Genomic DNA, 22905 nt, shown 5'->3' on the forward strand with positions numbered 1-22905 from the left:
CCCATCCAGGCATGTGGGGAGTATTCCATCACACACTCCTGGCTTGTGCCTTGTTGATGGCGGACAGGCTTTGAGGAGTCAGGAGGTGAGTTACTCGTAGTATTCCTAGCTTCTCATTACTAAACCTCAATCATAACATATTGGAAGTTGGCAACCAAAGTGGATACATCGAATCTATAAATTTTCTGACTCCTCAATTTGGAGGAAAAACTTTCAAAGAGTGTCAACAATCATCATGCTGGGGAGTTAGGGGTATGGGATTGAAACGGGCCCACTGACCTTGGAAGGAAATTATACGCAGTCGTAGGGACAGCTGACTGCCAACAGGGCTGGTTAGAAGGGCTACCTTGGTTCTCTGGGATTTAGTTTTATTAAACACTGTTAGTTCCTCTAGCCCACACCTCTCACATGCCTCCACCCACTACCCATGCCATCTCCATGCTATTAACTCATGCTAATCATTCACCCTGTCCGATTCCATGGCCACTTATAGCTCTCACCTCTGTCTATACCAACAACACCCTCTATTGCTCCTTGTACTCTCCATGCCAACTTATGGCCTTTCCATGCCCATTCATCTAGGGTAGACAATGCAATAATTGATGAACCAAATAGTAATAATGGCATATGTGGATTTTTTTAGAATTTGTAAACGAGTTAGGAGGGGTTCTTTTTTGAAAACAAAGCTGCTACTCCTACAATTAGAGAACTGCAGATGCTGGTGAATCCGAGACAACAAGGTGCAGGGCTGGATGAACACAGCAGGTACTCGTACAATTAAATAAAGACTTCAATCGGGCAGAACTTTAAAGTTTCAATACCAAAGGCTTCAAATACTTCACAACTCTTAATCTTATGCAAATAACCATTGAGACATTGACAAATGGGATCCCAGAAAGAATAGTTTAATATAATCACTTACGAATGTCAATCAAATAAAGTCAACAGTTCTCTCCTGCTGTCAAAACAGAATGCCTACTGGGAAAATCTTTTGATGAGTTTGGAATTTTTGTCAGGCATGCAAAATAAGAACAGGTGCAAGAACACATTTAGTAGAACAGTACGGCTACATTATACATACTTGAATGTACCCACATTTTAGTGATTGTAACAAGGTCAGCCAGGTGAACATTATAGAAGGTGTAGAGCTGGATGAACACAGCAGGCCAAGCAGCATCAGAGGAGCAGGAAGGCTGACGTTTCGGGCCTAGACCCTTCTTCAGAAATAGAACATGAGTTCTCTGATAGGGGCTGTTAATCTGGTCCAATCAGGGAGCTCTAGCTGACAGATAAAAAGAGGAGTGTCAGGCATTCTGCCACTCTGATACCTGGCTCTGAGGGAGCTGGACCAGTATAAACAACTTTCCATGTGTAAATCAAGGCAGACTTGGTGACAGGATATGAGTCTCTGTGAAATAATTTCACAAGTCAATATGGATATCAAATCCCACAGTCAGGCCTAAGCACCGATCTGTAGTGCCAAAACATTCAATGATCTCACATTAGTTGTCAAGGTCACTCTCACTTATGAAAACTGGAAGCTTCATACTGTATCTCTCAACTTCCACATACTTCCACCCGTTCAACTTTTGCGAGCAAATCACTAAAAGATATTGGCACACTGTCACTGTCATTTTTCCTTCTTTCTCGCAGGACTGTGCCTTATGAGAAAAGGCTCGACAGGTTAGGCCTCTATCCTCTGGAGTTCAGAAGACTCAGAGGTGACTTAATTGGAACAAATAGGATCCTGAGGAGACTTGACCAGGATATTGAAAGATATTTCCTCATGTAAAAGAATTGAGAGCTAGGCATCATAGTTTAAGAATAAGGGTCACCCATTTAAAACAGACATGTGAAAACATTTTTTGTCTGAAGGTTGTGATTCTTTGGAATTCCCTCTTTCAAAAGGCAGTGAATGCAGAATCTTTAGATAATTTTAATGCGGGGGAGACAGATTCTTGATTACTAAGAAGATGCAAGATTATCAGGGATATGCAGAAATGTAGAGTTGAGCTTAAATTCAGATCAGCCACCATCTTATTGAATGGTGAAACAGGTTTGAAGGGCCGAGTAGTCTACTCTTGTACATACATTCATATGAGGTTGCATAGTGACACAGCTGACAGAAGAGAATTGCTGGAGGTCAGGCGCAATTGCATCTTCTGAGCCCTTTACAAGAGATGGTACTCTACATCATGAGGGGAACTTTGACTGATGTTGTTGCCACAATGTTATGAGAACATTTGGGATAATCATATGTCCCTACCTTATCCACATTTTCAAATCCCACTTCATTGTCATCCTGCTGCCTGACTTCAGCGACTGGTGAAACGTGACCGTGGGCCTCTTGCCTTCTACTCAACTCCTCTCCCTGGGTCCAACCCTTACCTTCTGTGGTATATATTTCAAATATCCACAAACTGTTACCTGGGCAGCTAGTACAACCTCAGCTCAAAGGGTGCATGCAAGATATCAAAGGAACAAGCATGGCATTTGACCAGGGAGGTGACAGCCTTGTTCTATTACAGCTAAACTATTAATCCAGAGACCCAGGTAATGTTCTGGGGACCAAGGTTCAAATTGTGCCATGGCAGACTGTGAAATTTGAATTGAATAAACATCTGGAATTAAGGGTCTAATGATGACAGTAAAACCATTGTCTAATGACTCTCACATTGCCCCAAAATCAGAGCTGATTACTGACAGTGGGAGCTTTTTTTCAATTTCATTCACAGGATGTAGGCATCACTGGTAGACCAGTATTTATTCCCCATTGTCAATTGTCCAAAGGGCAGTTAAACTTCAACCACATTGCTGTGGGTCTGTAGTCACATGTAGGCCAGACCAAACAAGGATGGCAGATTTCTTTCCCTGAAGGACATGAGTGAACCTAGTGACTGTTTTGCAAATATCTTAGACAATATCTAAATGTAATAAAAACCAAACTTGCAGAAAATATTTGCAACGATGGTGCCAGAACTAAGAAATTACAGTTATCATGAAAGATTGAACTGATTGGAATTTTTTTCTGTGGAGAGAACGACTTAGAAGTCATGTGATCTTTGATTGTACAAATGGGTTCGAAAGGGACCATGTTGGTTACTCATTAATCCAGCCCTGAAAGAAGAATAAAGTTCTTTACTCACAGAGGGTAAAATTTGGAACTCCATACAACAGGATGTAGTGGAGGCATAAAGCTCATATGTTCAAAAGGAAATGATGATACATCAGAGAAATGAGAATAGCAAGCAATGCCGAAAAAAAGATGAGGCAGATAATAGAATGGGAAAAGAATGATGTGGACTATAAACAAGAGTACAAACCAGTTGAGAAAAATTATCCACTTCCATGCTGTGTGTGATTAATACATTTGTATGTTCTAAAGCTGAAAGATACCTGTTTATTTTAACTAGGTTAATGCCTTCACTAAATAATAGGCCATGCAATATTACACACAATTCTGGCTTTAGGGACTCAGTTGTTAAATGCATTTTTAGTGTGGAACTGAGTAATACACATAAGACAAGCCAGGGAACCATGGGCCAGTGAGCCTGACATCAGTGGTGGGCAAGTTATTGGAAAGGATACTGAGAGACAAGATCAACCAACATTTGGATAGTCAAGGTCTGATTAGGGATAGTCAGCCTGGATTTGTGCACAGGAGGTCATGTCTGACAAATCTTTTAGAGTTTTTCGAAGAGGTAACCAAGAGGATAGATGAGGGTAGGGCAGTGGATGTTGTCTACATGGATTTTAGTAAGGCCTTAGTAAGGTCCCACATGGCAGGCTAGTCATGAAGGTTAGGTCACACGGGATCCAGGGAGACCTAGATACTTGGATTCAAAATTGGATCGATGGTAGGAAGCAGAGAGTGATGGGTGAAGGTTCTTTCTTGGACTGGAGGCCCATGACTAGTGGTGTGTCACAGGTGTCAGTGCTGGGACCTTTGTTATTTGTTATTTACATAAATGATCTGGATGTGAATGTACAAGGCATGATAAGTAAGTTTGCGGATGATACAAAATTAGGAAGTATCGTTGATAGCAAAGAAGGTTATCAAAAATTACAGAGGGATCTTGATCAGATGGGGAAGTGGGCTGAGGATTGATGAATGCAGTTCAATACTGATAAGTGTGAGGTGTTGCACTTTGGAAAGTCAAACCAAGGTAGAACTTATACAGTAAATGGTAAGGCCCTGAGGAGTGTTGTGGAACAGAGGGACCAAGGAGTACAAGAACATAGTTCATTGAAAGCACCATCACAGGTGGACAGGGTGGTGAAGAAGGCATTTAGCATGCTGGCCTTCATCAGTAAAGACATTGAGTATAGGAGTTGGGATGTTATGTTACAGTTGTATATGTCATTGGTAAAGCCGCACTTGGAGTATTGTGTATAGTTTTGGTCACCCTGTTATAGGAAAGACATACTTTAGCTGGAAAGTGTGCAAAGAAGATTTACGAGGATGTTGCCAGGACTAGTGGGCCTGAGTTATAGGGAGAGATTCCCCTCCTGGGAACGTAGGAGAATGAAGAGTGACCTTATTGAGATATATAAAATGATGAGGGGCATAGATAGGATGAATGCATATAGTTTTCTTTTTCTTCCCAGGGATGGGGAATTGAAAACTAGAGGGCATAGGTTTAAGGTGAGATGGGATAGATTTAAGAAGGACCTGAGGGGCAACTTCTTCACACAGAGAGTGGTGCGTGTATGGAACAGGCCGCCAGAGAAAGTGGTTGAGGCAGTACAATAGCAACACTTCAAAAACATTTGGATAGGTACATGGATGGGAAGGGTTTAGAGGGATATAGTCCAAATGCGGGCAATTGGAACCAGTTGAGTGAGCACCATAGTCAGCATGGACCAGTTTGGGCCGAAGGGCCTGTTTCCATGCTGTATTACTCTATGACTCTATATAAGGAAACCCCTTTCTTTAAATCCCAGGATGGCAGCAGATGTGGTGGAATTAGATTCAAATGCTCCTGAGCTTGGGAAGGAAAAGGTCAGCCAGTGTTTCCATTACTGACAAATATGTGTTTATGGCCTTTGAGAATTAGAGAATTAGTGCATTAGCTGTAGTGGTAACACATTTATTTTGTGTCAGAAAACAGGCTGAAGTCCTACACGAGAAGTATGAATACACAGTCCTCTGTAAAATTTGCCAAGGAAGTGCTGCTTGAATGAAGATGCTTTTTTTGGATAAAATGTTAAGCCGAGGCTCTGTCTTTCCTCGCAAGAAGCACAAAAGAGCTCGTACCATTATTTGTAAAAAAGTATGTGTGTTACGCTGGTGTTCTGTAAAATCTACAAACCCCAATCAACATCAGTAACATGGATTAGTCATTATCACATTGCTGTTTGTGAGACTTTGCAGTGTGAAAATTGGCAGCTGTGTTTTTTACATTACAGCAGTGACTACACGTTAAAAGTGCAAATTGGTTGTGAAGTGCTTTGGGAGTTGGGAAAGATTCGATATGAATGTATGCCTATTTTACGGAAATTCAGAAATGAAGAGGATCAGGCTGAGTTGTGTTCCTCCTTCCTGTTGCAGAATCAAACCAAGATGTAGCAGGAACCATGCCTGTCAAAACATTGGGGGGTGGGGGGATGGTGAGCATTCCCACAAAACAGTGGGCATCTCATCAGCCTATTGCTGGCCCCAGTATTATTAGCTAGTTCTGGGGAAGACAGCATCAAGTCTACCAGCCTTGAGCACTGAGCCGATGCCAAGCTGAGACAACAGTGTGCTTCTGGATTGATATCAGAAGCAAAGTGGATGAACTTAGCCGGACCATCCCAGCTGAGTTAAAATATAGCCCTTTTAGCCCAACCGTTGATGTTGAACTTTCTGTTGCTAACATCGGTTGCTTCTGTCAGGTTTGTTCTCTCCTCTACATGAATGAAGACACAAGTAAGGTAACTCTGTATAGTACTGAGTTATACTGCAAGAATATGAAGAACTGTGCTCCAGGCTGATGGTTATTATCTGGACTTACAGATGATGGGCGACTTTATGGGAATATTACAAAGGATGACAGTATCTGCTGGGCTGTGACCCATGTGAACAAGTGCCTTCCAGATAGGAAGTGAATGTTGCGTAACTGAGCTAAGGGCTGAAGCTATCAAAAATTCTGCTTTAAATAATTAGAATTAATCAAGCAACACATTTTTCACATTTTTATTTTCAAATTATCACACTGTTACATAGTGCTGAATAATGAAACAGGATTAACAATAAATTATATAGAGAAACTTAGACCACATGAATCATTAACTTTCGTATAGGAGAGCTGTATTTTGACACATCGCTGTGTATTGTTGGACATGTCTGCAGGAAGGTCAAAATCGAGGCTATCCTCAGCATTGCAAGGACATAAACAACTCATTCTTCATCTTGCTGGAACATATTAATCTTCCAATTTTTTTGGTGCTCTGGAGCTGTTGTCCAAGGAATGATTGGTATGTGAAAAAAATTCCTTTAACCAGCTTTAGTTTATAGCTAAAAGTTGAAGAAGAACTAATCCCTATACAACAAACTACTTTACTTTCTAGCTGCAATTTTGTTTTGCAAAATTCAGCTGAATTGCAAAAAGCCTTAATCTGGTTGCAGTTAAATCCCTTTAAAGTTACTTTCAGTTGCTGAGGAAAAGGAAAACTAAATGTTGAAACGGAAGAGATTTCATGAGGAAATGACCTGCATGAATTAGCAGTGTTGCGCGAGTAATGTTAGAAGGGTCAGGTCACACCAACACTGATGAACATTTATGATTTACAAAGGTTTAATCTTGAACTAAAATGCACTATTTTAGCCAGCATGTATTGTATTGGCATCAGTAATGAAAGGAGAATGCACAAATGAGTTCATTTTCATTGTCTGACAGAGTGCGAATGTTGGAGTATAAGAACGGAAAAGTCTTTCTGCAACTGTAGAAGGTGCTGGTGAGACCACATCTGGAATATTGTAAGCAATTTTGGTCCCCTTATTTAAGGGAAGTTATCATTTCATCGGAAACAGTTCAGGGAAAATTCACTAGGATGATGCCTTCTACGGTGGGATTATTTTATGAGCAAAGATTAAACAGTTTTGGACTCTATTCACTGGAGTTTAGAAGAATGAGAGGTGATCACATTGAGACATTAGGAGATTCTTTAGGGATTTGCCAGGGTAAATGCTGAGAGCATGTTTCCCCTCATGGGAGAGTCCAGGACTAGTGGGCATAGTCTCGGAATAAAGGGACACCATTTAAGACTGAGATGAAGAAGAATTTATTCTCTCAGAGGATTGAATGTCTTTGGAACTCCTTGGCACAGAGAGCTGTGAGAGGGGAGGCAGGCAGAGTCCTTGTGTATATCTAAGGCTGAGACAGATAGATCCTGGAACAGTTGGGGAATCCAGGGTTGTGGGGAAAGGGCAAGAAAGTGGATGTAAGGAATGTCTGATCAGCCATGATCCTGCTGAATGGTAGAGCAGGCATGAGGGGCCAAATAGCCTACTCCAGTTCCTATTTCGTATGGTCTTATAATTTCTCTATTTTCCACTATTAAGAACACTTTGAATAAGCATGTTGAGAGATTAAAAAATGATTGCTTAGATAAATTAAACATTTGGTTGAAAGAGCAAATAGAGTAAGTTATGGTTAGTTCAAGAACATTTCATCTCCCAGAGTTAATCAGTTGGTATTATATTTACATCAGATATGTTAATGATTATTCATAAGCAAATTAATGTTTATAATGTGGCTATTAGGAAGATGTGTTCAATATATTTCATCAGATTAAATTATATTAAATTGACAGCCTCTCAATTCTTTTCCCAAATGATCATTTTCTACACTCTTGAGTGATGATATAATCAAAGTATGGGGCTGATTCCAGCATAATGAATTAACAGAAAATATAACCTTTGATTCAGCTGAGTATTATGAAATTATTTTTTTCCCTCCATCTTCCTTTTAACCTACTGACCTCTGCCACACTATGAACTGTATAATAGATGAACATGTAGGAAGTCTATCTGTGTCCATTCCCATTCAAGAACTATATCACAATGTCTGCTCAGGTATACATGTGAGCAGACTCCAGTGCATTGCCAATTAATTCCTCTTCATTGGTCTAGGGAATTACTTAGCTTCTGTTTCGTGCTTTTTTTTTCTGTCAGAATTGAGATTGAAAACACAAACATGTGAAGAATTGCAGTTGGAAACGCACTTCAAATTATTTGTCAGCACATAATTTAATTACTTGCACTCTCTATCATTGGTCTCTTGAGTAATCAAACATGCAGGTAGGATGATGTATTTGTTTAGAGAACCAAGATAAATTGTATCAACAAAATATAATGAAAAGGAAATCTTAAATGAAATAGTTAACTTTAAATGAAAAATATGGTCTTGAAAATTTATTTCTTTCCAACTTTCCAAAATTTAGCTTGAATTATCAGCCTCTATATGATGTCATAATTTGCAATGAATTGAACAATTTGGGAGCTCAACATTGTGAAATGACAAAAATAATGCTCTAATTACCTACTCTTATCTTTGGAATTAGCAGGACAAGAAAAAATCATCAATATCTGTTTAAAGTAGTTTTCAGCCTCAGCATTACAGATCAATTAAGAATTATCATAAAATCACACAGCGCAGAAGGTTATTTGACCCATCACGTCTGTGCCAGGCTCTGAAAGAGCTATTCAATTAGCCCCAGTCCTTTTGTTTTCTCTATAATCCTGTATTTTTTCCCCCGGCACACAATTATTTAGATCCCTTGGAAGTCTGAAATGATAAATACATTTCTTATACCCTTTTGGAGTGAACACATTCCGATCAAAACAATTCACCGCTAAATAAAAATAATTCTAATGGTTCCCTCTAATTCCTAGATGTAAGAAGTTAGAATGTTAGATTATTTTGCATTTTACTGCTTTTCCTGCAGGAATTCATGATTGCCTTGACAACTCATTAACAATCATAACCATGTTTCCTCTGAGAATTAACTAAACAAAACCATGATAGGATTTGAATGATCATAGCCTTGGTGGTGCATGTTACATCTGCCTGTTAAGTTTACCACAGCCTTCAAAACTCTGTCAGATTTCACATGCACTTTAGTTTTGTATCTCAGCTGAATCTAGATGGAAAGATGAGGGTAGGGTCATTCACCCTTCAGCTGCAAGCAGATAGGTTGCTTAGCTGCTCACATCGTATTTAGAAACCCTGTAGATGTAATAAGATCGCTGCTTTGCTGAATTATTTTTAACAGTTTTTGCATTATGTTGAATATGAGGTAGAATTGCAAGATTAGCATTACCAATATAAAAATTGCTGCATAAGGACACCATTGAGATATTGTACAGAAATGAACTGCACTTGTTTCCCTGCAGCTAGCTACACATATTATGTTATGTGTGTCCACCTTGATTATTATTTATGTTTCACACCACTAAATGAGAAGAGGTATTAAGACCATCTAAAATGCACATATGAATTTATGATTAAAGAACTTCAATGCAAAATTAGTTAGAACTGACCAGCAATAGCAATTGGCTATAGTTATTGTTTGGTGAGCACAGCAGTTCATCTACTAATACCACTCCTTAATACTTCTGGATATTAACTTCTGAAATTACCAATGGCCCAGACTTTGTGGTAATAATGTTGGTGAAACTGGCAGTATCCACCATTATTACTCTTCTCAAACTGCAAAAGCTTCTGAAGTCTGCATATACACTGTTCATTGTAGAAACCTAAATGTTGCTGTCTATGAATCTATGCTTCTCCATATAGAATGCTGTTGAGTTCCAGGGAGTGTGCAATCAATCAAAAATCACTAAGTAGACAAAGATTTTGCCCCTTTTCTGTCACTATTCATTCTTGGAATGTCAGCATCTCAGGCACGCCAGCATTTATTGCCCTTCCCTAGCTGCCTTTGAGATGGTAGTGGTGGGCAGCCTTCTTGAACTACTGTAGTCCAAGTGCTGTAGGTAGATTGACAATGCCCTTAGGGAGAAAATTCCAGGATTTTGACCAAGTGACAGTGAAGGAATGGTGACATATTTCCAATTCAGGATGGTGAGCAGCTTGAAGGGGAACTTGCAGGTGGTGATGTTCTCCTGTATCTAATGTTCCTGTCCTTCTAGTTGGAAGTGGTCATGGGTTTGGAAGGTACTCTGTAAGGATCTTTGATGAATTTCTGCAGTGCATCTTGTAGATAGTACACACTGCTGCAGTTGAGCATTGGTGGTGGAGGGAATGGATGCTTATAGATATGGTGCCTATGAAATGGACTGCTTTGTCCTGGATAGTGTCAAGCTTCTTGAGTGTTGTTGGAGCTAGACTTATCCAGGCAAGTGGGGATTATTCAATTACATTCCTGACTTGTGCCTTGTAGATATCCTGGTGGAAATACTTTGAGGAGTCAGGAGGAGAGTTAGTCGCTGCAGTATTCCTTGCCTCTGAACTGTTCTTGTAGCCACAGTATTTATATTGTGAGTTGAATTGAGTTTCTGGTTGATAGTAACCCTCAGGATATTGATAGTAAGGGATTCAGTGATGGTTACACCATTGAATGTTACGAGATGGTATTTGGATTATCTCCATTGAAATTGTTCATTGTCTGGCATTTGTGAATGTTACTTGTCACGTTTTAATTAACTTACAACTTATTGAATGTAGTGTAATTGGGTTTATAGTGGCATACTAAATTTCGAATTAATCTTTGTTGAATGTAATAGTTTTTCACATTTTCGGAAGTTAGTTTATGATATTCCAGCTTCAACTTTAGTCCCATGTTTATGTTCCTAATAAATTTATTTGAAAGTGAAATATAAAGAAATTTTATTTGTTGTCTGTGGAGATTCTTCAATTTTTTTTTATTCATTAATGGGATGAGGGCATCACTGGCCAGGCAGCATTTATTGCCTGTCCCTAGTTGCCCAGAGGGCATTTCAGAGTCAACCACATTGCTGTGGGTCTGGAGTCACATGTAGGCCAGACCAGGTAAGGATGGCAGTTTCCTTCTCTAAAGGACATCAGTGAACCAGATGGGTTTTTCCTGATAATCAATAATGGATTCATGGTCATCATTAGATTCTTAATTCTAGATTTTTGATTATTGAATTCAAATTCCACCATCTGTCCTGGCAGGATTTGAACCTCGGTCCCCAGAACATTATCTGGGTCTCTGGATTAACAGTCCAGCAATAATACCACTAGGCCATTGCTTCCCGATTGTTAGCCAAGCCATGTATTCTGCATGATGACATCAATGCCATTGGACATCCCTTCACTTTGTGCCAGGTTCAGACTGACATTTGGGAAATGCAAACTACTCCAAAAGGTTTTTTAGATCTCTGTGAAAATCTTTCTTCAAGGTCAGTGATGAGCGTTGTCATTACATCCCTGATCACAAAATTCAGATCACTGGCATGTGAATAGTTAATGATGTAGGTATCAATGCCCAGATATGATTCTGGTTTCACATATGAGCAGTATGGTGTGTAAAGCAAGGTTGGGCTAAATATTTTGATGCAAACTTCCGGAAATACAATTTATGATGTTCTTACTGGCTTGGGGAAGTATAAAGCTGTACTTAGCATATTAGTGAATAAAATTTATTTAATGGTATTGCATACAATTAAATAGAAAAGGTTATGATCTTTTGGTTTCTGACCTCCTTTATATACAACAGTGAATATTACAACTCGCTTGACTGCATCATTCACACTGTGAGTCAGGATGATGGCTGGAATGATTTTTTTTTTATACTCTGGTGCAAAGAAGAAATGATCTCTTACTGATTATAAAGACTGAATTTAAATCATCTTAAATGGCTTGTTTTGATATCCAAAATTTATTTTCACTGTCAATAATGCTGTAACCTCAGAAACAATGCTCTTATGCATGTGTACACATTAGAAAAAGCTCAAGGAAAAACATTTTTCTATTTCATGCCCAGTGACAGCTTTAAGCCTCCCAAGTCAGGTAATGATATAGATAAGATGCAATGCAGTGCATCACGGTCTTGATGATGTACATCAACCATCTTAATAAATCAGCCTTTAACCACACTACCAAAAACACTGTAATTATCCACATGCTCTTTATTTATGATGTCTTTGAGGAAAACCGCTTAATTAGTGCCAGTTAATGCTGAATTAAAGTAATTTTCTAATGTAGGCAATGCTTAATCTGTCTAAAGCTAAACCAGATCTGTCCAAAATTATTTCAATTTTGATGGAGAAATATCTTTGCATTAGTATTCTTAAGATATGATTGTTACCATTGCTTGTTGCAATATCAGATCTTAGGGAGACACTTGTCAAAGTGCACTAATTTTTCCAGCCCAGTGATACAAACAAGTCATATTATTAACTTAAACTTTCCAAGGTATAAACAAGGATTCACATAATACCGCGTATTGTGCCATTATCTGGTAAAACAGTCACATTGTCAATATTTTACTGTTAGCCATGTAACAAATCTGTATCTTGTATTCTTTGACATCGTTTGGTTACAAAGATATATAATATACAATCGTGGAAATAGATGGATAACGGTAAGTTATAAGATGTCAAAATAATTGTGCGTTTAGATGATGTTTCTAGACAACTTAATACAAATTCTGATAGTTTAGGTCATCATTGATTGCATAAATATCTGTATGTGTGTGTGTATGCGCATACCAATTTTAGACAGCTAATTTGATCTAGCAGTAACATATATCAGTACAAAATTCAGTGACAAGGTGCATCAGGTATACACATAACATTCACTTCATAAAAAAACATAGCATACGACAAATAATTACAACAAAGTAGAAAGAAATTCCCTACCTAATATATTTTAAAAGTTTTGCATGTATTTTGGACCAAATTCATGGATATTTGTTTACATTGCTGTAAACACTGTCAGCAGTACATCAGTATTAATACTCTGTCGACTTCAAGTATAACAGCAGGTTCTGCAGCAAGAAGGGAACATTCCAATATAAGATGCAAAATAGGGATTTGTGTGACACATTACAAAGGGTATCCTTATTATTCTCTCTACCACTTTGTAAAAAGATTGTAAACACACCCAAAATAGGTAATGCCAATAATACTTTACAGGCTTAGTGAAAATCCAGGCCTGGATTCCAGGCTATTTAGATAAACAGATAGTTCATTTCATATTTTATGTGTTGTGACCTGTCAGATGCAGGAAATTTTAGGTGGTAAAATTGGAATGAAGTAAATGGTGGAGTGGAATAGTAGGAGTGTGTAGCGTCAGTAATGGGGGGAACAATGTAGTAGCTGGCAAGGGATGGAAGGCAAAATGGCTTGGGAGAAGAGCACAAGTAGGAATGATATGTAGTTGTGGAGCTGCTAGAAAAGTCGGGTGACCTCCTTGATAAAGGCCAGGGTTTAATGAAATATGTGTTAAGTGTGACGGGAGAGAATGGGCATGTGGAACAGACTGTGAGTACGGTTGCATGAATACTCCTGCAGACACTGCAGCTGCAGTAGCAGTGTGATGTTGGAGCACAGTACGGTGAATTGTTGTAATTGCTGCAGTCGTCACCGATTGTTGACGAGAGATTGGCTGCTGCGCGGGAATTGCTGCAATGGGTGAAGGTGTCTTCACTTTGCTGACTAGCTTCTGTTGTTCTATGTGCTGTTGAGCTTGAATCTGCAGTTGCTTGTATTTCTCAATTTCATCTGGTGTGAATGATATTGTTTGAGAGAGTGGCGAAAAGGTTTTGTGTGTTTGTTCAGTACTTTCATTTTGATCATCAATCATCACCGTCGCTTCATTCTGCAGAGTTTGCTGGGTGTGGCAGGGTGGAATATTTGAATTATCTTGAAGCCATGATGCTCTTTCTGCATGTGCCTCAGGTGCAGTTTCATAATGACAAAGAAATACCTCATTTAGAGATGGCTTGATATCTTTGTTATCGCCATACAAATCTGTCTGTTTCTGATGAATTACTTCTGTCTGTGATAGAGTCTTCACAGTCGGTACCTTTTCACTCTGTGGCAACACAGTGCCATCATTTAGGACAAATGAAAGCCTGGGAAGCAAAATATTCTCTGAAGGGTCTTTGTGATTAATCCACATTTCTGAAAAACTGTTTTTTGTGCGCTCATCAAATTCACGTCTGTCCTGTGTCATTTTAGATGCTTCTGCATCTGTAAAACAGTTGTTTATCTTGGAATGGTAACCTTCTGCAAATGTTCCTGTTGATAGCTTGAACACTGAACTGCAGCTTTCCTCTGCCTGCTGTACCACAGAGTGAGAGATATTTATCATATTTGTATTTTGCCTTGGAGTATTTGGTGCAGAATTTTCACAGAGATTCTCTTGACATGGAGAATAGCAAGGCTGCAACTCATCAGCTGAAAAACACTTACTCTTTTCTCTTACTGACATTTCACTCTTCAAGTAAAGCCTGGTTTTACACTGCTTCTTTCGTCTGTGAGATTGCCCTCTCCGACTGTATCTACAATCTGAATTAGAGCTACCCACTTGGCTCAAATGCCTGCCTGATGAATTTGAGATTTGTTTGTGATATCCATCTGGGGGTGAAGCAAGTCTATGTCTCCTGCGTTTGTGATAGACAATGACAGGCTTGCCATTCAGCGAGTCATATCTTCTCTTCACTGAAAGGTTCTGGCAAGAATGTCTTTCATCACTCTGTTGATCTGAATATTCAATGTCTGATAAAGAATTGTAGCCATTGCTTCTTGTTCTTTGCTTACTTGTATAAGTACACATGGTACACGATGAATGGCAGTTTCTTGAAGAATCCCCAGACAATGAACACAGTTTATGTTGTTTGCAGCCATTTCTTTCACTGCCTATAAGAAAATCACCATCTTCTCCATAGCCCTCACTATTCTCTCTTTTCTCTCTTAATTCATTACTTGTATTGCATACTCTGCTTTTCCAATTACTTTTCCAAGTGTCTTGTTTGACATTGTTGCAATCAACTATTTTCTGAGTTTTACCCAGTTTCTCTAAGACTGCATTATCTTGATCACAGTTAACTTCAGATTGTTCCGGGTGTCCTTCTGAATATTCTTTTTGTTGTTGTTCTTGTCTGTGTCTGCATTCTACTGTGTCTGTAGTATTTTCTTCTTTAAACAATTCATCAGTTCTCTCAATTGCCTCGTTTTTTGACTCCGCTGACAGTTTTCTCCTTTTCATTTTTTTATTGATGCAACTATGCTCTTTGTCTTTCCTGTTTGTATAACTTTCTTTTTTAGTCTCTTTCTTCCTTTGCTTATGCTTTAAATGCCTGTAAGACTTTTTGTGCTTTTTCCATTTTTTAGATTTGCAATAGGGTGCAATTTCTTTCATAGGTTCTTCCTGGCCAATTCCATTGTAGTACAGATTTAATCCAACCATTTGTCCATCGCAAATGTTCAGCGTCTTTTCAAAACCGTTGACAGCACTTTGTACATTGACGCTGGAGACATCTGGTTTCATTTCAGAAAATCCACTTGAAAGATTCCTTTTGGCAGGTCTGCTTAATTCTTTTGATGAGGTTTGGGATGTTTTGAAATAATTTGCTTTGGATTTACGCTCCTCCACACAGCTTTTAGTTCGGGATGACCTAAAGTCAAAATAAAGAGGGTTGCAGCAAAAAGATATGGAAGGCTCAGTGTTAGTAAAATTCAACATCTCTGAAGGCCACTGAAGGACAGTTGACTCATCCTTGCTGACAACAGGAAAGAAAGGTGCATCTGGTCTTCTGCATACACAAGGATTGTTTTTTATGTCGGCACTTTCTGCCTCTACATGTAGAGAGCAACAATTTTCAGACAAACCATGAAGGAACTCTTCAGTGACATCGCCATTTTGTATTAACTCATTAGCTGTTTTAGATGTTTCACTTTCCACTGGTGAGCTGAATGCTTCATTACTTAATGTATCAACTCCATGTCGGTCCTCAATAGTATCAAAGCACACTGAAGTGTCATTTTCTGAAGCTTTTTCTTCCTTAGTTACAACCTTGTAGAGTGTATCTTGCTTTTCTACTGGCACAGAAGTGCAGAAGGGAAGTTTTGGCTTATTCTTGCCTTGAACTTGAGTCATGCAGGAAGTTAAACAGCTTTCTGCTGTACTGTTGTGTTCCTTCATTATCAAATGCTGAACCCCTTCTTTAATCAAGGGCATTGATTTGAAATTGCTTTCCTCTTGGTGCTTACTGCTTTCTGGCTTAACTTCAAAATCTGCGAGTGTTTCTATGCTGGAATTTGTTTGTGTACTGTAAGTATTCCAGTTGATTTTGCGTTTGAGGCTTGTATTCATTTTGCTTGATCCTTCTTCAGTGCTGTCACAGAAAACTGCGGCCGATGATTCCAGTTTGACAGGAATTTTCTTGGGAAAGGAAAAGGAGAATCCTATTTTTTGTCCACAGGTTTGTTTTCCTAGTAAACAATGTTCAGCTTTACAGATGTCAGATGTATTGCTTACAGAAAGTTTATTCTTTCCCCTACTATTATCATCGGTACTGCCTGCCATGCTGTCTTTTGGATCTGTTGATTTCCTGTCTGTTCTTCCACCATTCAGGCTGGCAAGTTGCTGATTTGTCCCTGAGGCATTTTTAACAGCAACAGTTGTGGACTTGAACATTGGACCACTCCCTGGGGCACTGAAGCATAACAAATAAGATAGTCTGAAACACTCCACACGAGCAAAATATAGATATAGCATTACTGTCAATTCTACCAACAGCAGCAAAGAAAGACATAATAGAATGTGTAGGTGAATTATTTCTTTCTAGAAGGACAAGGCTGACAATGAATTGATTTCTGAAAAAGGTAATAGCATTAAGTTCTGTGCAGGTTACACTGTTAAGCAGAATTCTACCTGACAGCCTTTATAATCAGCAACTCAACTCAAATAAACAGAAAATACAGCAGATGCTGGAATTGTGAAGCAGACAAAGGAAGTGCTGGAGAAACCCAGCAGGTCTGGCAGCATCTGTGGAGTGAGAGACTCGGTTAATGTTTTGAGGCTGAACCCAATAACATTAGCCTGGACCTCTAGATTACTAGTCCAATGGTGTTAACACTATGTCACGATATAGGAGAATTATTGTTTCGCAGAATGAAAATTAATTCAAAAATAACACCTTTGTGCCAAGCTCATTAAGATTTTTATGGTGGCATCAGTAGAGAATGGAAAGAGGGGAACATAAATAGTAGAAAACAGATTAAAATCTGGGTTAAAGAAAAGGAAGTGTATGGGTCAGCCTGGTTTGGTTGAAGAATTCAAAGGTAATGCCAAAATAATTATCTCTGCATTGGATAATGTTAATATTCCAATGATGACATATCTAGGTTTAGAGAATTAAGAAATAACTAATCAAAAAGTTCAGGAAACATCTTCCACAGCAGCTGAGGTATCGAGTTGTTGAACTGAAATATTACACTTGCTTGGACGGATTCCCCAACTGCACTTACATATCAAGTTTCCCCTGGGCCCATTTCACCTGAAACCAGCCAAGCCAGGATAAAAGATAAGAATTTCAATTGCTATTGATGTCTAGTGCAAATTGAGTTTCTGTGGTATTTTGTGCTTGTTTAAAAATTATTGTGGTGTGTAGAAAATAATACTTCAGACTTCACTTAATCAGCAAAGTAAGTTTACACTAATTACACATTTGCTGACCTTTGATTGGTTCAGTTCTCCTTTTTGGCATAAGGAGACTAGTGAACACTTACAAAAGCAATGGGTATTAAAAATGTTACATTTTACAAACAAAATCTGACTGATGTACTCCAATTAAATGAGTTCTTATAGCTCTTAACGTCATTTTTGTTTTTTACAATAATCTCAAGTGTTTGGTGAGCTATTCTTACGGGGGAAAAAAGCTCACTTTAGTGAAATAACCATTTTCAGCTGTAATACTAAGCTGTAACGGTTTACTACTGTTAAACACATATCAAGGTTTTTTTAATTAATGCAATAATGTGACCTGCTGCTGGTGGAATGAAGATCTTATGTATGTGATTATGTAAATAGTTTTGAGTTTAAATCCAAACCACAAATTCACTTCAGAGTACCAGGTCAATTTCAAATATAATTAGTGTGTAAAGCAGAAATTTAACTACAATATGTAAATGACCAATTAACGGGCTTTAAATTAGAATATTTTAGGTGACATGGAAAACCTTTTGCTGAAGGAATCCTCCTATTTATTATAGACATTGCTCGTGACTAAGGCAGATATTTTTCTGATGTAGAAGTGACATTTGGACTACGAATATGACCATGCCAAGGGCAAATATTGAGGATCATCCTGTCAATACGCACCAATTATAAATTGCTGTGGTTTACATAGATATGTGGCACAGATACAGGCCTAATTAGCTCATGCTGGAGTTTATGCTATACTCAAGCTTCCGCTTATCTTTCCTTTTCTAAATCTATCATTCTAAACTTTGAATCCCATCTCACTCATTTTCTAATTTCACCTTAACATGCAACTATGGTATTCACTTCAACTACTCTCTGTGGTAGTGAGTTCTGCATTCTCGCCATTCTTTACAGAAAGAAGTTTCTTCTAAATTATCAATTGGATTTCTTGGTGATTAATGTATATTGATGGTCTTTAGTTATTCTCTTGCCCACCAGAGGAAACATTCTCCCTGTATTCAATCCATTAAAATCTTTCAAATTTTAAAGACCTCCATTGGATCATCCCTCAGCCTTTTCTCAGGACAAAAGAGGCTCAATGTGTCATTCCTTTACTGATAATGTGAACCCATGCATTTCTGATGAGATCATTGTAAGTTTCTACTTACCAATGCCTCCAAATCCTTTGTAGAATAAAGCAAACACAACTGTAAGCCTTACTCCAAGTTTAATCAGACCAAGTTTTAATACAGGTTATGCATAACTTACCTACTTTCCAATTCCATACCTTTAAATGATAAAGCCTAGTGCTTGATTTTATTTTAATGGATTTGCTAACCCATAGTGCAACATTTAGTGACTGATTCATTAGCTTCAAAATCCGTTTGTTTGTTTAGCCCGCCTAGACTTACCCCTTCAAATCAGTCATAAGTGACCTCTCTAATAGTTTAGGAATATAAAATTACTGTTATCAGTTAAGGCAAAATCAATATTGTTTGATGATGTATGTCACACTTTTTTTTCCCTTGAGCTCTGCTAGTTCAGTTTTAATTTCATTAAGTTTTGGAAAACGCTGTTATCCTATTTTGCATATGTTAATGCATATTATCTGGAATCATTGGAGAGAATTTAACAAGTTTAAATTGTTCAAAAGTTTTAATTTTCCATGAGATTTAAAACAAAAACATTTAAATTTGTCATGAAGTTTCTTTTAAGGAGGTTGCAAACTTCCTCTGAGCCAGAAGGTCTAGATTGAAGCCATACTACAGGGCTTGATGGCCAATTCATAACATGGCCAAACAACTTGAGAGTATCAATCTGTAAATCCTTCTGGCAAATCCTTTTTCATCAGCAAGCGTTAGAAAGAATTTGGGTCCTCTACCATTGTTATTCGTAACTCTGGACTATGGCATTGCCATTGTAAATCAAACTCCTCAGGAGCTCTGGTGGCTGATTGGCTAGTGTGGATCAGATTTGTGCTAACAGCATAGGGTTAGTCTCCATTCTGGTTGGGATGGATGCTGCTTTCTTATCCTCTACGATGCAGTGGATCAGACCTATCTTTAGACAGAGAACCCGAGAAGAAGAGGCTCCTTTTGGTGCATCGATGCTTGGAAAGGTGCCATTTCATTTGTAGATTAAATGACCTTTAAGCTCAGTTAGCTCAGTTTGCTGGACGGCTGGTTTGTGATGCAGGGTGATACCAATACCGTGGGTTCAACTTCCACACCCAACTGAGATTACCTTGAAGGTCCCAGCAAGTCAACTCATCCCTCACCTGATGTGTGCTGATGCTTGGGTTAAACCACCATCGTTAGACTTTCTTCAATGAGAGAGCAGCCTATGGTCTAATAGGACTACGACAGCTTTACTTATTTACTCACCACACAACTTGCTTTCTGAGTTCAGCTAGCTCATGTAAACGTTTGAGTGCCTTTTCCTGTTTCTTTTCATCTTTCCTAGACTTGGAAGCCACATTCCGAGCAAACTCCCTTTGCTTCAGTTCTTTAAGTCTCTGAAAAAGTAGAGCAGTCGTAAGTTTAAATTATAAGACTTCTAACCTTAATCAAATTATATTATGAATCCACTTTCTTTCTGCAACAGCTGTATTTGGCAGACTTAGTGGGGGTGACACAATGGATCAGACATTGACCTTCCATACTTACAAATCCAACGCAGATTGGTAGGATCTGTCTACTGGATGCTGGTATCTGTATGAAATGAGTCTGAGAAAGTAGGCAGGGCTGAGAACATCAAACCAATTGAGATGGATGAAAATATAGATAAGAATCATTGACAGATTTCTACGAGTAGCTTGTGTAGGAAATAGGAAAAATGTAGCAGTACGAGCCTCTATTTTGAAGTTATGATGAGATACCTTGCTGGAACAGAAACAGTGAGCTTTACTGTCCTCACAGCTGTGATCTACTTCACCTGAGTGTGCTTGATGTCAATTCTTTCATCCATCAGCACTAATATCTTTCACATTGAACATAAAAGTTCCCAAAAAAAGTGGCGCTAAGTTCACACCTGCAATGAGTTGATGACCAAGTATTACTTTTAAAACACCTTATGTGCTGTTTATGCATTATTTGACAGCAGAATTTTAGCCATTTGAAGACCTTTTATTTTACAGGATTCCAGCCAATGGTTATTGTGCAGTCCTCTGCTGGGTCTTTATAGAATTAGTGAGATGACCTTTCTGAGGCTGAGATGTTTCAGAATGGCAGAAATGCAGGTCTGTGAATCAGTTGTTGGGTTTAATCTCCCAGTTCCTGCAAAATAACTGCCAGGGCATTAACACAATTGTGGACAAGGTGCAGGGCTGGATGAACACAGCAGGCCTAGCAGCATCATAGGAGCAGAAAGGCTGACGTTTCGGGCCTAGACCCTTCATCAGAATTTGTTTTTTCTTTATGGAACAGCAGGCAAGCAGGTAGATGTTTAGTTTGTCTGTAAAACTTGCATTACCAATGTTACGAGTATTACCTAGCACTATTGCATGTAAAGGAAGAGCTCAAATTTAAATTTAACTTGTATTTGAACCAAATGTAAGCTAACACTGGGAATTTTCTACCAGTGACCAACTAGCAATACCAGTTTTAAACTCAGGTTGCAAACTACTCACCAGGATGCAACAATATAACCAAAACAAAGGAGAAAGTAGATTTGCTAGTTAGTGATGAGATTGATTGTTACTAGAAAATAAAAGGGGTAGAATTTGTGAACGTCATATTGCACTAAGGAAGCATAAAAGTATGCAGAAACTTGAAAATGGAACAAACATAGAGGCTTTGAATCTTAATGCACAACGCATTTGGAATGAGGAGGAAAACTGATGGCACAAATCGAGTGAAGTGAATAAGATCTCTAGCCATTATGGAAACATGGCCACAAGGAGGTCAAAACTGGACTGAATATTTAGGGATATTTGACCTTTAGGAAGAACAGGAGGAATGGAAAAGGTGAGGTAGCGCTGTTAATAAGAGATGAAATAAGGATACTTGTGAGAGATGACCTAGGCTCAGACGATGCAGGGTCCATTTGGCTGGAGGTAAATGAACAGCAAAGGAAAGCACATTTTGGTAAAAGAGCTGTACAGATCCCCAATAGGAATCACTCTGCAAGAAAAGTGATAAATCAACCAATAGTAGGAGCATATAAAAATAATTGAGCAATAGTTATGGGTGACTTTAATCTTCATGATTCTTACGTTAATAAAATTGGCCCATTGAGTCTGCACTGACTTTCCTGTGAGGGTTGAAGAGCATCCTACCCACCAACCAATCCCCATAACCCGTTATTCCCCATCACTAATCCACATCCCCAGACACTACGGGCAATTTAGCATGGACAATCCATCTAAGCTGCACATTTTTAGACTGTGGGAAGAAGCCAGAGCACCCAGCAGAAACTCTCAGACACAGGGAGAAGGTGTGTAAATGCCACACAGTCACCCAAGGCTGGAATCAAACCCAGGTTCCTGGCGCTGAGAGGCAGCAGTGCTAACCACTGAGCCACCGTGCCACTTCCATACCTGACTAATCACGTCTGACTAATTTATTAGAGATTTTTGAGGCAGTGGAAAGCGGGGAACCAGTAAATGTGTTGTATTTGGATTTCCAGAAGGCCTTCAACAAGGTGCCTCACAAAAGGTTAAGTCGTGATGTGTAGGTGCTGGTGTTGGACTGGGTTGGACAAGGTCAAAAATCACACAACAACAGGTTATAATCCAACAGGTTTATTTGAACACACAAGCATTGCCCCTTCCTCAGGTGTAATGAGAGAGGAAGTATCAAGACACAGAATTTAAAAGTAAAAGATCGAAGGATTATATGACTGATGCAAATGTAGTTAATAACCCTAAATTGGCTGGCTGACTCACTCCCGTTAAATCTTTAATCAGTTAGAAAGAAGATGCAGGTTTCGATTGATTAGCATGCAACACTTCGAATTTCTTTCAAGTCAATGTACCGAGATAACTAAAGGTTTTATCAATGATTTCAAGAGGTGACATCTCAGGTCAGACAACCCTTTTGGTGTGAGGCGTTGTTAAGAAACTGTCTGTGTTGGAACATGGAGTCAGACTGGTTTTATTTCCGAAGCAAGAATTTTAAAAATGCCCACTGACTGACTGTGTCAACAAATTGTATGCTTTTTGAACAATTTAGACAGTATCTACAAATACAAATCAGCAAATGCAAATTCAACTCATAGATTCATGTGTGTGTGTGTGTGTGTGGGTGAGTGTGTGTGTGAGTGTGTGTGTGCGTGAGAGAGAGAG

General features: G+C 38.8%; 1 protein-coding gene and 1 long non-coding RNA gene across 3 annotated transcripts in view; one reads left to right on the plus strand and one right to left on the minus strand.

The window, feature by feature from the left end:
* Positions 1 to 13202: 13202 nt before the first annotated feature.
* The window catches only part of znf804a (zinc finger protein 804A), a 320998-nt gene continuing 311295 nt past the window's right edge, over positions 13203 to 22905 (minus strand). The window contains exons 3-4 of the mRNA XM_048599364.1: positions 20006 to 20136; positions 13203 to 16632 (exon numbers count right to left, since the gene is read on the minus strand). Of these exons, the coding sequence (XP_048455321.1) occupies positions 13203 to 16632; positions 20006 to 20136 (3561 nt within the window). The remainder of the gene's footprint in view (positions 16633 to 20005; positions 20137 to 22905) is intronic.
* LOC125483551 overlaps positions 16153 to 22905 on the plus strand; it is a 29128-nt gene continuing 22375 nt past the window's right edge. Inside the window, exon 1 of one of the 2 annotated variants that reach the window (XR_007262496.1) lies at positions 16153 to 16247. This is a non-coding gene — a long non-coding RNA (uncharacterized LOC125483551). Of the gene's footprint in view, positions 16399 to 22905 lie in introns of both variants that reach the window. The other variant, XR_007262495.1, reaches the window with a different exon arrangement.

This window comes from Rhincodon typus, chromosome 7, assembly GCF_021869965.1.
Source record: "Rhincodon typus isolate 14 chromosome 7, sRhiTyp1.1, whole genome shotgun sequence".
Taxonomy (NCBI): Eukaryota; Metazoa; Chordata; class Chondrichthyes; order Orectolobiformes; family Rhincodontidae; genus Rhincodon; species Rhincodon typus.